Source organism: Halichoerus grypus, chromosome 15, assembly GCF_964656455.1.
Source record: "Halichoerus grypus chromosome 15, mHalGry1.hap1.1, whole genome shotgun sequence".
Classification (NCBI taxonomy): Eukaryota; Metazoa; Chordata; class Mammalia; order Carnivora; family Phocidae; genus Halichoerus; species Halichoerus grypus.
In genome coordinates, this window is record NC_135726.1 from 16,975,431 (window position 1) to 16,989,299 (window position 13,869).

Genomic DNA, 13,869 nt, shown 5'->3' on the forward strand with positions numbered 1-13,869 from the left:
GAGGAATTTTCTTTTTGCTTTTTAACTGAGGCATGACAACGCACTGTTAAAGTGTTTTGTATATAGTAGGTGCACAATAAATGTGTGCTGAATAAAGAATGAATTCCAAGGCTCTGGCCTTTATCACTGTATGCTATCCCCTCTGCACTCTCTCTTAAGCTTTAAATACTAGATCTGTACAGAGCATACCCAAATTATACCAGGAAATAAGTAGCCAATAAAGACCTAAGCATGCCTCGTGTTCACAGAGGACCTTGCCTTTTGCAGACAAACAGAACATATCAGAGTGAAGGACTGCATTACTGGCTTCAATTCTTCACCTCTCTCTGAATTCATGCCCTTTGCTCTATGACCTGGCAGTATGTCCCACTAAAAGAAAAGAGTTTATTTCTCTACCTCTTGACTTTAGGGCTGGGCCACACTGACTTATTTTAGCCAACAGAATGAGGCAGAAGTGACAGGATGCTAGTTCCAAGGTTAGGCCTGAAGAGGCCTTTTGAGTTTATTCTTATTCTCTTACACTTCTGCCATCACCACAATACACCCCGCATGGCCACTGGGCTAGGGATGACCAGGACCAGGCACAGCAGAGCTACTGCAGCCGGCCCACAGATCTGCAGGGAGAGGCAGGACTGTCCGGCCAAACCCAGCCTACATCAGCTGAACTCCATCGGTTCATTCCTTCATGTCTGAGTGATAACAGATGATGGGTGTTTAAACTACTGAGCCTTAGAGTAGTTTGTTACATAGCAGTAACTACCTGATAGCGTCTGCCTACTCAAACTCTGGATCTGAGAAGTTACATGTATTACCACATTATCTAGCAGTCTAACAGTAGAAGCAGTAGTAATATAATGATGATGGTGATGATAACACTAAATTCATAACAGCTAACCTTATTTGAACACTTACTGTGTGCTAAGCACTTTCTTTTTTAAGATTTTATTTTTGAGAGAGAGAGAGACTGTGTGTGTGTGTGTGTGTGGGTGGGTGGGTGGGTGGGTGGGTGTTTGTGTGTGTGCGCATGCACACACATGACCAGGGGTGGGGGAAGGGTAGAGGGAGAGGGAGAGAGAATCTCAAGCAGACTCCATGCTGAGCACAGAGCCTGATGCCACACTTGATCTCATGACCCTGAGATCACAACCTGAGCCGAAATCAAGAGTCGGACAGTTGACCGACCGAGCCCCTAGCCGCCCCTGTGCTAGGCACGTTCAAGGTATTAACTCATTTAATCCTAATATTAACCTCCCTTTATAGACTTTTTACAACAGAACAGTTTTAGATTTACAGAATTATTGAGAAGATAGCAGAGAGAGTTCTCATATATTGCACACCCAGATGCCCCTATTATTAACTTTTGCATTAGCACGGTACCTTTGTCACAATTAATGAACTAAGAATGACATTTTATTATCAGCTAAACTCCATAATTTACTCAGATTCTTTGTTTTTCCCGAATGCCCTTTTTCTGTTCCAGGATCCTATCTACCACATTACATTTAATCATTGTATCTTCTTAAGCTCTGACAGTTTTATCCCTCCCCCACCCTTATTAAATTTTAATTTTTTGGTAACAGTTTAGGAGATAAAATTTACATGTTATAATATTTGCCAATTTAAAGTATACAATTCAACAGTTCCTACAATACTGACAGAGTTGTGCAATGATTACCACAATCAATTTTAGAATGTTTCCATCACCCCAAAAAGCAATCCTTAGCTATTCAGCTATTAGCTTCAGCTATTACCTCGCAATGCTCTCCCCCTTCCCACCAGCCCTAGGCAACTACTTATCTAGTTCTTGTCTCTATAAATTTTCCTATTCTGAAAAAAAATTGTTTTCCTTATTCTGCATGTTTAATATATAGGAACCATATAATATGTGGTCTTTTGTGACTGGCTTCTTCCACTTATAATGTTTTGAAGATTCATCCCTGCTATAACATGCTTCAGTATTTCCTTTTTTTTTTTTTAAAGATTTTATTTATTCATTTGACAGAGAGAGAGACAGCGAGAGAGGGAACACAAGCAGGGGGAGTGGGAGAGGGAGAAGCAGGCTTCCCGCCAAGCAGGGAGCCCTACGCGGGGCTCGATCCCAGGACCCCGGGATCATGACCTGAGCCGAAGGCAGACGCTTAACGACTGAGCCACCCAGGCGCCCCTTCACTATTTCCTTTTTATAATGACTGAATAATATTCCATTGTGTGGATAAAGTACAGTTTGTTTATCCATTCATCAGTTGATGAATACTTACGTTGTTCCACCTTTTGGCTATTATGAACAGTGTTGCTATGAATATTCAGGTACAAGGTTTTGTGTGGACCTATGTTTTCAATCATCCTGAGTACATACCTAGTGGTGGAATTGCTGCAACAAGTGGTAACTCTATGTTTATCTTTTTGACAAACTACCAGGCAGTTTTCCAAATTAGCTGTACCACTTTACATTTCTATTTAGCTCCCTTTCTACAGATATGAAATTGAAGCCCAGAGAGATTAAGTAATTTGCCAAAGTCCATACAGCTGAGCAGCAGAGGAATGGAGGTACACCCAGGTGGTCTGTCCCAGAGTCCTAGCTCTTTTTTTTTTTCTTTAAGATTTTATTTATTTACTTGTCAGAGAGAGAGAAAGAGCACAAGCAGGGGGAGCGGCAGGTAGAGGGAGAAGCAGACTCCCTGCTGAGCAAGGAGCCCGATGTGGGACTCTATCCCAGGACCCTGGGATCATGACCTGAGCCGAAGGCAGACGCTTTAACCGACTGAGCCACCCAGGCACCCCCAGATTCCCAGCTCTTGACAATTACATTCCACCATTGGAGCCAAGAGAGGCTGTGAGATAACTGACCTTCGCACCATGTCTGATTCTCACCCTTTTAGGAAGGGTGCCTATACTCTACATCCCTGTTCATGACATCTCTCTGTAGATTTGGAATCCACAACCTTAAAAAAAAAAAGATGCGGGGGGCGCCTGGGTGGTTCAGTTGGTTAAGCATCTGCTTTTGGCTCAGGTCATGATCTCAGGGTCCTAGGATCGACCCCGCATCAGGGTCCCTGCTGAACAGGGAGTCTGGTTCTCCTTCTTCCTCTGCCCCTCCCCCTCACTCATGCGCTTGCTCTCTCAAAATAAATAAATAAAATCTTAAAAAAGAAAAAAGATTTGGAATCCACAAATTAATGGAGATGGGGAGAACAACAAAAATCACAAAAGAGAAATAAAATTATTGCAAAAAACATTTTGATGAAAAATATTATATACTATGAGATTCTTTTAGTTTAAAGGGAAAGCAAGGGTGCATTCTAGCAGTAGTCTAGTACATAAAAGGTTAAGGTAATGAAAGTTCATGTGTGAGCCATTTATCACCTCCTTGAATGAGAAGAAATGGGCTTTAATCTATAGAATAATAAAAACCTCCTCATCATTATCAGACACTGAAATTCTATTAGAACCCTTAGGGAACCATCCAGAAATATTATTATTATGACTTAAATTGAGTACTAGCTAGGAGGCAGGAAGATGGACAAAATGACCTTGCGGTCCTACAACTGCAGAGATTTTGTGCAAGCATACATGCTACAGTCTTTGGTCCACAGACTCTAAGTCCTTTCACCAGGACGAACTTACCCTGAATAGCAGACAGATAAACAAAAGTGTCTTCATGCTCCAAGTTCTCCAAGAATATCTGGAACCACAAAACAGAGCAATGATATGATTCGCAAAGAGCAAGCAAGACATGAGAGCCCCTTAGAGCAGCCTCAAAAGAATAAATGCCTTTCTTCTTGTTTGTCTTAGCTAGACATGGGTCTGACTATAGAATCTTGTAGGGAAAACAGTGTATATGTTTGAAGTCCCATTTTTTTTTTTTTAAGATTTTATTTATTTATTTGACAGAAAGAGACACAGAGAGAGAGGGAACACAAGCAGGGGGAGTGGGAGAGGGAGAAGCAGGCTTCCCGCCAAGCAGGGAGCCCGACGTGGGGCTTGATCCCAGGACCCTGGGATCATGACCTGAGCCGAAGGCAGACGCTTAACGACTGAGCCACCCAGGCGTCCCATGAAGTCCCATTTTTATAATCACTAAGGAAGGTTGGCAAGTTAGGGGGAGATACTTCTTGAAGTGGCTAAGTATATACCAGAAGTAGGCATAGAAAGCAAAATCTGTAAGAAAAATCCTCAACATTTTCTCCACTACTGCCCATATGGTGGACAATTCTCACCTGTGTCGTGACAGACTACCAGTCATGACACACGAGATGCCGTGTTTGGGGTTAGGTCCAATTGAAGGCATATTTGCTATAATTTGATTCTTTTGCACTCAGAAATACATGGAAATGCAAGTGACAGATATTATTGGACTAAACCTGTTCTAATTTATTTTTTTAAACCTTTTGCAAATTTCAGCACTTCAACTGGCATTAGTAACAAATTGTTTTGAAAACAACAGATTCTCTCACAATTTAGGAATGCACCAGGGTGTGTCAACTGCAGAGGGTACTGCTTATCTAGAAGATATGACAGCAACATGTTAAGTTTAGGCCCTAATATGAGGGCCAGAGAAAGATAGTGGCCATGTGCTCATGTGCTTCCTGCTTGGTATCTGGAGGAGGATGAGGTGTCTGTTCCATATATAGTCATGCATCCTTTGCTGGCACAGTGATTCTTGATACCAACTTGGTGCTGCCGGTCTCACAACGGCAGCACGTTAGGAAGAACCTAAATTAGTCAAACTGGAAAGAGGGCCAGGTTGGAAGGGGTAGGGAATCATGTAAGTAAAGGAAGCTTAATCCAGGGTAGTGGCCATGGGAATAAAGAGGAAGAGATGGAGATATATTTGAGAGACTTCTTGGAAAAATAATTGATGGACCTGACCAATCATGCACAGAAGATGAAGGTTAAATAAGTTAAAGAAAATTCCAAAGATGTTTATAGCATTCACCATCTAAATAGCTGTATGAAGGGCTATGTTTGAATGATTACTCAAAGGAGATATATACTTTGAGGTTTTCAGCAATATTTCAATGGCAGCAAATCCTTGGCACATTTCCAGGCCTTGGTTGTCTCATCTATAAAACGGGAATACCAATACTATAGCTGTTATGAGGACTAGAGATAATATCTGAAAGATACAGGACCTGGCTCAATAAACAGTTATTATTATTAACTTATTTGGGGTGGAGGGGAAGAGGGAAAGGGATAGAGAAACTCAAGCAAACTCTGCACTGAGCATAGAGCCAGACGCGGATCTCACAACCCTGAGATCGTGACCTGAGCCAAAACCAAGAGTCGGATGCTTAACCGACTGCGCCACCCAGGCGCCCCCAACAGCAGTTATTATTATGACACTATTGGTTCTAATACTTTAGTGACTAAAGATAAATGTTTTCAATCAGAATTATAACTCTTAATCTAATGGCTAAAGCATATGAAAGAGATGATAATAATAATGATAATGATGATGATGATAGTAATGACAGTGAACCTTTACAAGATGCTCATTATGTGCCGATCACTCTAACTAGTGTTTTACATAGACTTCTTTTTTTAAAGGGGTCAGCAGGGCTGCATTCATTCCCTCTAAAGTCTCTTTTTATTTTTAAATTTATTTTAAGTAAGCTCTACGCCCAACGTGGGGCTTGAACTAACAACCCCAAGATCAAGAGTTGCCTGCTCTACCAACTAATTCAGCTAGATGACCCTACATGGACTATTTTATTTTAAATCTTTCTTTTATTTTTTTTAAGATTTTACATAATCATTATGCCCAATGTGGGGTTCAAACTCACAACCCCGAGATCAAGAGTTGTATGCTGTACTGACTAAGCCAGCCAGGAGCCCCTACATCTTGCAACATAAAGTGGGTCCTATTGTTATTACCCTCATTTTACAGATGTAGAAACTGAGGCTCAAAAAATTTAAATGACTTGTCCAAGAAACTGATCTGGGATTTGATCAGTAGTCTCTTAATCTCTACCCATACTGAGGTCAGGAAAATTCCCACAAAAGGGAAAAGATCCTCAGCTAAGCATACATTTTCTCCCACATACATCTCCAAAGTAAAACACAGCTTCTTCACTGTGATGGAGGGAGAAGGCAGGGAGGCTGGGGGGCAGGGGAAGGCTCAGTTCTGCACAATTCCCCTCTTAAAAGGGGCCCAGAAAAAACGGGTGGCTTCTTGGGAATTTGCTCATGCTGTTCCATCCCCTTTTCTTTCCTGTTCATGATCAGCTGAGTGGTCTCAGTCTTGCCTCCTCAGAACAATTAAAATTTCCCTCAGGGTAGTCCAGGGCAGTGCTTGATACACAGTCAAGTCTCCTGCAAAGCTGCCCCACTCTGTGTGCCTGTGGTTTGCCAGCGTGTTCTACTCACCTTGAGAAGCTTCTCCTGCATCTCAAGGACTTTTGTTTCTCTCCGCTCTATCCAGCAGGAAAGACTTCGCAGAGCAGCAGCCCGGGTTGGAATTTGAGGATCGTAAGCTGATAAGAGAATCTCCTGGAGCTGGTCTGTGGTTACACTGCCAGATTTCTGGTTTGTAGTAGTTCTGGGTTCACTGACCTCCTGAGGAATGAGTGGAGCATCAGATTTCAGGCCCGTTTGTTTGGATTTCTCATGGCTTTGCTGTTGTTGGAGGTGAGACTCATCAGTGTAACTTTCATGACTGGCTTGTTGCTGCTCTTCTATCTCCCCTTCTGGATCCTTTTTGTTCAGGGTGCTCTGGGCAGCCACACTGACAGCCTCAGTGGAAAAGGCCCCGTGTGTAGAGATGGTGATATGGAGATCGACGGCAAGCTCCTGGATGACAGGGTCAGGGTACACCTCGGAGACCTTCTCCAACAAAGGCAGCAACTGCTTCAGGACAGCAAAACCACTTGACTTCAACTACAAAATGAAATGAAAAATGCCAAACCGAAATTAATATAACAGATGTTAATAATGCCTGAGCACAAGGAAACAATCTCAATAAGAGGGGCAGGAAGCGTATCTTATTCATGGTGTAATCAGCATAGTCTAGCACTCGGTAACTATTGTTGAATAATCACAGCTAACACTTATTAAATACTTACCCTGAGCAGGTACTTTTCTGAGTTAAAAATATACCAGTGAAGCATATGATTACACTTAATTTTTACAACCTGGTGGGAAAAACATGGTTATCTTATGGTTTTAATTTGCATCAGCCAAACTACCTACCAGGGTTATTAAGCATCCTTTCATGTTTATTGGCTGTCTGCATTTCTTTTTCTGTGAACAGCCTGTTTACAACCTTTGTACACACTTACCTATTACAGCTATTCTTACCATATCAGATTTTAATAGTCATATGGTGAAATTCTTTTCCAGATTATTATATTTTGACTTTTATTAATCTTTTTTATTGTTTTTTTTTCATGTCTATGTACCTTTTGCTATAAAAAGATGAGTTAACATTACATCAAAAACTAATGATGTAATGTATGGTGATTAACATAACAATAAAAAATTTTTTAAAAAAAGATGAGTTAATATTAGCAAAGTACTCAGTGCCTGACATATAGTAAATGCTATGTAAATGTTTTAAGACAAAATACGATAAACAAAAGAATACCCACATAGTCATACCCCTATGATCCTAGCTATGATTACCATCTTGATTATAAACGGGGGAAACTGAAACACAGAACAGTTAAGTAAAATATACAAGGTCACACAACTGGAAGATGGTAAGATATGAATTCAGTAAATCTGGCTCCAGATTCTACCCTCTCACCTAATACCCTACACAGTCTCAACTGAACAAATAAAGCAGCTTTTAACTACATTTTCTAAAGTGGCTGGTCAGCATTCAAGGACATCATAGGTCTGGAAGGGACTGGGACAATAACTGGAAAAAGAGAATTTTTCCCAGAAAGTGAGAGTGAAAATTACATAAGGTTTTATTCTCTCTAGAAGCTTTGTGCATAATGCCACATGCCTTCCTAGGAAAAGTGCATGTGCAGTGAGTAGAGAAACAAGAAGCAATGATAGGGGCGCCTGGGTGGCTCAGCTGTTAAGCATCTGCCTTCGGCTCAGGTCATGATCCCAGGGTCCTGGGATCGAGCCCTGCATCGGGCTCCCTGCTCTGCGGGAAGCTTGCTTCTCCCACTCCCCTTGCTTGTGTTCCCTCTCTCACTGTGTCTCTCTCTGTCAAATGTATAAATAAAATCTTAAAAAAAAAAAAAAAAGAAGCAATGATAATCCTTTTCTGTTTGAAAACACTAGGAATATTATCATATGGGGCTTCATTAGTCCCTGATATTTGAAAACGTTGCAGGTCTTAAATCCTTTTTAGAACAAGGCGGGGTATTTATTACTTACTCATTCATTCACTTCATTATCCAACCAACCAGCCAACCAACCAACCATCTTTGTAGGACCTATATAACATTCTCATTTAAATTCTATGTCCACAGAACTATTACTGTTTATTTTCCCCACTGCTTTCCTTCCAAGTAAATAAAAACTTGAGGTTCATGTCAGGCTTGTACGTGTAGAATTTCACCATACATTCCCCTCAGATTTCTTTGTTTAAACAATTAGGAACTATGCAAAATGGACAGAAGGTAAATTGTCTAGCTTTGCAACATATGTTAACCTATCTGCATGTGTACAACAACTGACCGTTCCAATATTACTATATCTTAAAGGGAGACGAGAATATGTATGTCCAGAATAAAAGTATATGTTATCTAAGAAAAGGGCCAATTTCATCAGGAATCTGTGGAACTCGGAAATATATTTTAGTAATAGATAGTAATAGATATTTAGATAATTTTGCGAGTGTTATCATTATGCCAGACTTCATTCAGTAGTATTCCTCTGTAGTGTTATGGACATTTGTTTTTTCTTTAAGCATCTGAAATGGGAATATCTACTTATAGCTACAATGTATGGCCTCTTTTTCAACTGTATACAATAATTTCTTCTTAAGAAAAAAGATAAAGAGATCAATGGAACAAATAGAGAACCCAGAAAGAGACCTATATATAGTCAACTGATCCTTTAAGTTTTTTTTAACTGAAGTACAGTTGACACACAATGTTACATTAGTTTCATGTGTGCAACACAGTGGTTCCAGCATAGTCCACTGATCTCTGACAAAGGAGCAAAGTTAACAGAATGGAGAAAAGATAGACTTTTCAACAAGTGGTGCTTGAACAACTACACATTGATGTGCAAAAAAATGAAATTTTTTTTTCAGTGCAAGAAGGTGTTTTTATTATAGCACAGGGACAGGATCCGTAGGCAGAAAGAGCTGCCAAAAAACGAATTTAGACACAGACTTTACACTATCACAAAAATTAACTCAAAATGGATCACAGACTTAAATGCAAAATGCAAAACTATAAATTCTTACAAGATAACATTAGAGAAACTCATCTAGATGACTTTGGGTATGGCACTGACTTTTTTAGACAAATTACCAAAGGAAAAAATCCATGAAAGAAATAACTGATAAACTAGATTTCACTAAAATTTAAAAAATTTTTAACTTTTACTCTGGAAAAGACAATGTCAAGAGAAAGAAGACAAGCCACAGACTAAGAGGAAATATTTGCGAAAGACACATCTGATAAAGTTCTTTGTGTATCTAAAAGACACAAAGAACTCTTAAAACTCAACAATAAAACAAACAACCCAATTTACAAATGGGCAAAAGATCTGACAGACACCTCACCAAAGAAGATATATTTGATATACAGCATATGAAGAGATGCTCAACATCGCATGTCATCAGAGAATTGCAAATTAAAACAAGATACCATTACACACCTCTTAAAATGACTAAAATCCAAAACACTGACAATACCACATGCTGGTGAGGATGTGAAGCAAGAGGAGCTCTCATTCATTGTTGGTGGGCATGCAAAATGGTACAGCTACTTTTGCAAGACAGTTTGGCAGTTTCTTACAAAACTAAACACACTCTTACCATATGCTCCAGCAACTGAGCTCCTTGGTATTTACCCAAATGACTTGAAAACTTATGTCCATACAAAAACCTACACATTGATGTTTATAGCAGCTTCATTCATAATTGCCAAAACTCAGAGGCAACCAAGATGTCCTTTAGTAGGTGAAGGGAAAGATAGATTGTGGTACATCCAGACCATGGAATATTATTCAGCACTAAAAAGAAATGAGCTATCAAACCTGAAAGACACGGAAGAACCTTAAATGCGTATTACTAACCGAAAGCAGCCAGTATGGAAAGGCTACAAAGTATATGATCCCAACTAAATTACATTCTGGAAAAGACTAAACTGCGGAAACAGTAAAGAGATCAGTGGTTGCCAAGGGTTTGATGGGAAAGATGAATAGGCAGGGCACAAAGAATTTTAAGGGCAGTGAAACTATTCTGAATGATATTATAATAATAGATACATGTCATTATCCATTTGTCAAAACCCATAGAGTGTACAATACCAAGAGTGAACCATAATGTAAACTATAGACTATGAGTGACAATGATGTGCCAATGTAGGATCACTGATAGTAATAAACGTATCTCTCCTGTGCAGAATGTTGCTAGTGGGGGAGGCTGTGCTCTGTGGGGCAGGAGGGATGTGGGAAATCTCTCTACCTCCTGCTCAATTTTGCTATGCACCTAAAACTGCTCTAAAAAATAGTCTAGGGGCACCTGGGTGGCTCAGTAGTTAAGCGTCTGCCTTCGGCTCAGGTCATGATCCCAGGGTCCTGGGATCGAGCCCTGCATCGGGCTCTCTGCTCGGCGGGAAGCCTGCTTCTCCCTCTCCCACTCCCCCTTCTTGTGTTCCCTCTCTCACTGTCTCTCTCTCTCTCTGTCAAATAATAAATAAATAAAAATCTTTAAGTTAAAAAAAGGAAGTCTAATAACAAAAAATCCAACTATCTTTTCTTCGAGTTTTCAAACTTCTTAGTCATTGTGGGATTCATCTTATTCAACTGGGTAACTTCTCTAATCATCATAGGCAAGTAGGTGGATTCTGAATCAAATAGTTTATAAGGCTTAAGATTAAAGTTATGCATTCCTTCAGCTTCATAAGCCTATAGATTTCCCACTATGAGAATAATCAGGGAAATCCAAGACTACAGGTGCCAACTATTTTGTTCATAAATGTTCAAAAAATTTTTGAGGTATAAAATAATATTCACTTAATTAATAGATGAGAAAATGGAACCACTGAGTCATTATTAATTATTTTTCAAGGGTCACCGAGGCCATATCAAAATTGAGAATTAACCATATAGCCCTTATTTCTACTCCTGTCATGCTTCTCAGCACAGATCTCATATCCAGACTTCAGAATTCTGTGTAGAAGGCCCTGAGGCCTGAAGCCCACAAGTGAGTGACAGATTCCTTTATCTGGCTGTGTCTCTTCCAGAGTCTCTGGAATACTTCAGAAGTGGAATGAGCAGAGCTATGCCAGCCCACGTCTATGATTTCTTTCAGGGTGTCAGGAATGAACCAGTTAGATGGGAGTTGTTCTGAATTTCTGCAAGTTTTCAAATTTAAGAACTGGAGGTTGGACCGGTAGGATGGGATTAAGGGTAGTGAGTGGTGGAAGGGAGCATGTCTGCAGAGGTAAACATATGAGAACCAACTGACAGTCAGAGGAGGGCATGTGTCCATTGAAAAAGTCCCACATGAGGCTTTACAAAGCTCACCTAAGGGGCATACAAATTCTCATCCTGCCTTGTCATGCTCCAGTGAGAATCACTATTTTGGAAGAATCCAAAGGTCTCGTCCAGCAATAAAATGCTGACCTAAAAATTCCTAATTCCAAAAAATACTTATGTTTATTCTTTGTGTTCTTACTTCTATATATCATCTATGTTTCTTCAGATATTTAGCTGAGTAGTTTACATGTCCAGTTCTTATTTCTGACATCACTGAATTTATTTACAAGTGGTATTTTTATTTTGGTTCTAAGTCAGCATGCAGTACAGCTTGTTTTATAATGAGCCACACATAAGATACAGAAATATGAATCTTTTCTAAAAAAATTAAGAATTCACTGGCTTAATCACAGCCACTAGAAAGTAAGCTCCATGAGGACAAAGAGGCACATGATAAATATTTCCTGAATGAGTTCACTCTATGATACTCTCAGAAAATGAAAATGTGGTATGAGATCCCAGGATTTGGGTTCGAGTCCCAGCCCCACCACCCTGAGCCTCAAAGCTCACATCAGCTCTGTGCAGCAGTGCGTTAGGGGACCTGATGGGCCCTGGAACATCATTAAGAAACTGTTTCCTAAGGGGATAGGGAAGTTACAACATCACACTTTCACTGATGACCAACCCTGAAATTTAGAAAATGAGTTTGGAATAACACTTGTCTTGTTAGCAGTCTTAGACCTACACTTTCTCCAAATTAACTCCTCTTCCCAGACACTATGTTCTAATAATCAACTTAATTACATAAATTAGAAAGGAAAGAAAGGTTTAAATGTTGTTCGATTCTGTTTCATTAGCTAAAACAATGAACTCTAATCAGAGGTAGATACAGTATAATCCAGACTCTGAAGCAAAGGCCTTTGCCTGACAACGACTATCTGAAAACATAATTAAGAATCATGACTTTTTTTTCTAATACAAAAACAGAAAACCCAGCATTTCTATAGAAGCCCCTTATGAATCCATGAATCAAACAGGAAAAAACAAAAAAACAAAAAGCTAACAGATCTAGGGCAAAAGTAAAGGGGTGACGTGTTTAAGTTCACTTAACTAAATGCAAAGTCAGAGGAATCCAGGATGTAATCAGTGAGTCAGGATGGCTCATGGAAGGGCAGGGACAGGTAAAGACATACATTTGTGTCAGTCAGGTGAGTCTCTCTTAACATGACTAATTTACATTGCCCGTCCCCCAACAACGGGCTTCTAGAAAGGGAAATGGAAATATCTGTGTTCTATTTTCCATTTGGGATGTGGTATAAAATTATAAGTGTTAAATAAGAGAAAAGCAAAAAAAACCTCAACTTATGCAAACAAAGACTATCCTTTTTTCCTTTTTAAAGATTTTATTTATTTATTTGACAGAGAGAGATACAGCGAGAGAGGGAACACAAGCAGGGGGAGAGGGAGAGGGAGAAGCAGGCCTCCCGCTGAGCAGGGAGCCCGATGTGGGGCTCGATCACAAGACCCTGGGATCATGACCTGAGCCGAAGGCAGACGCTTAATGACTGAGCCACCCAGGCGCCCCAGGAATAAATATTTTTTGAGTGAATGAATTTAAATATTATAAATTAAGCATGTAAAACATACATGCACTCGGGGCGCCTGGGTGGCACAGTCGGTTAAGTGCCTGACTCTTGGTTTCGGCTCAGGTCATGGTCTCAGGGTCCTGGGATTGAGCCTCATGTCAGGTTCTGCGCTCAGTGTGGCATCTGCTTGAGAGTCTCTCTCTTCCCCTCTCCCTCTGCCCCTCTCACCTGTGCTGTCTCTCTCTCTCTCAAATAAATAAATCTAAAAAAAAAAAAAGATACATGCACTGGACACAAGGCTTTAACATGCTACATGCTGAGAGGTGAACAATGGATCCTGTGCTAAAACAAAACAGATGGAATCCTAAGCAATCAGCAGTTTACACAATCTTCCCCCAACTACAACAGCAGGGACAGGGGCTGAGCTTTGGAGAGCCCCTAGAGTAAGGAACAGAGAAGCTAGTGTTCTCCAGAGATGCACAACACTGGTGCCAGGTCACAAAGAGCCCCGGCCTTCTGATAGTGAAGTCTACCCAGGGGACGAGGTGGAAGCGGTACAACTTTCTTGTCCTCTACTTTGGAGAGAATTCTTATTAACACCTGACTTGTTCATCCTCGTTCCCCTAAGTGCAACATCCATTCTGATTTTCTACAAGGGTAAGAAGGGAAG

General features: G+C 40.3%; 1 protein-coding gene across 2 annotated transcripts in view; it reads right to left on the reverse strand.

Annotated features, from left to right (window-relative positions):
• Nucleotides 1-13,869, reverse strand: part of TANGO6 (transport and golgi organization 6 homolog) — a 185,713-nt gene that overhangs the window by 109,887 nt on the left and 61,957 nt on the right. For both annotated transcript variants that reach the window (XM_078062515.1, XM_078062516.1), the window contains exons 13-14: nucleotides 6,367-6,876; nucleotides 3,625-3,682 (exon numbers count right to left, since the gene is read on the reverse strand). In XM_078062515.1, coding sequence (XP_077918641.1) covers nucleotides 3,625-3,682; nucleotides 6,367-6,876 — 568 coding nt within the window. The remainder of the gene's footprint in view (nucleotides 1-3,624; nucleotides 3,683-6,366; nucleotides 6,877-13,869) is intronic.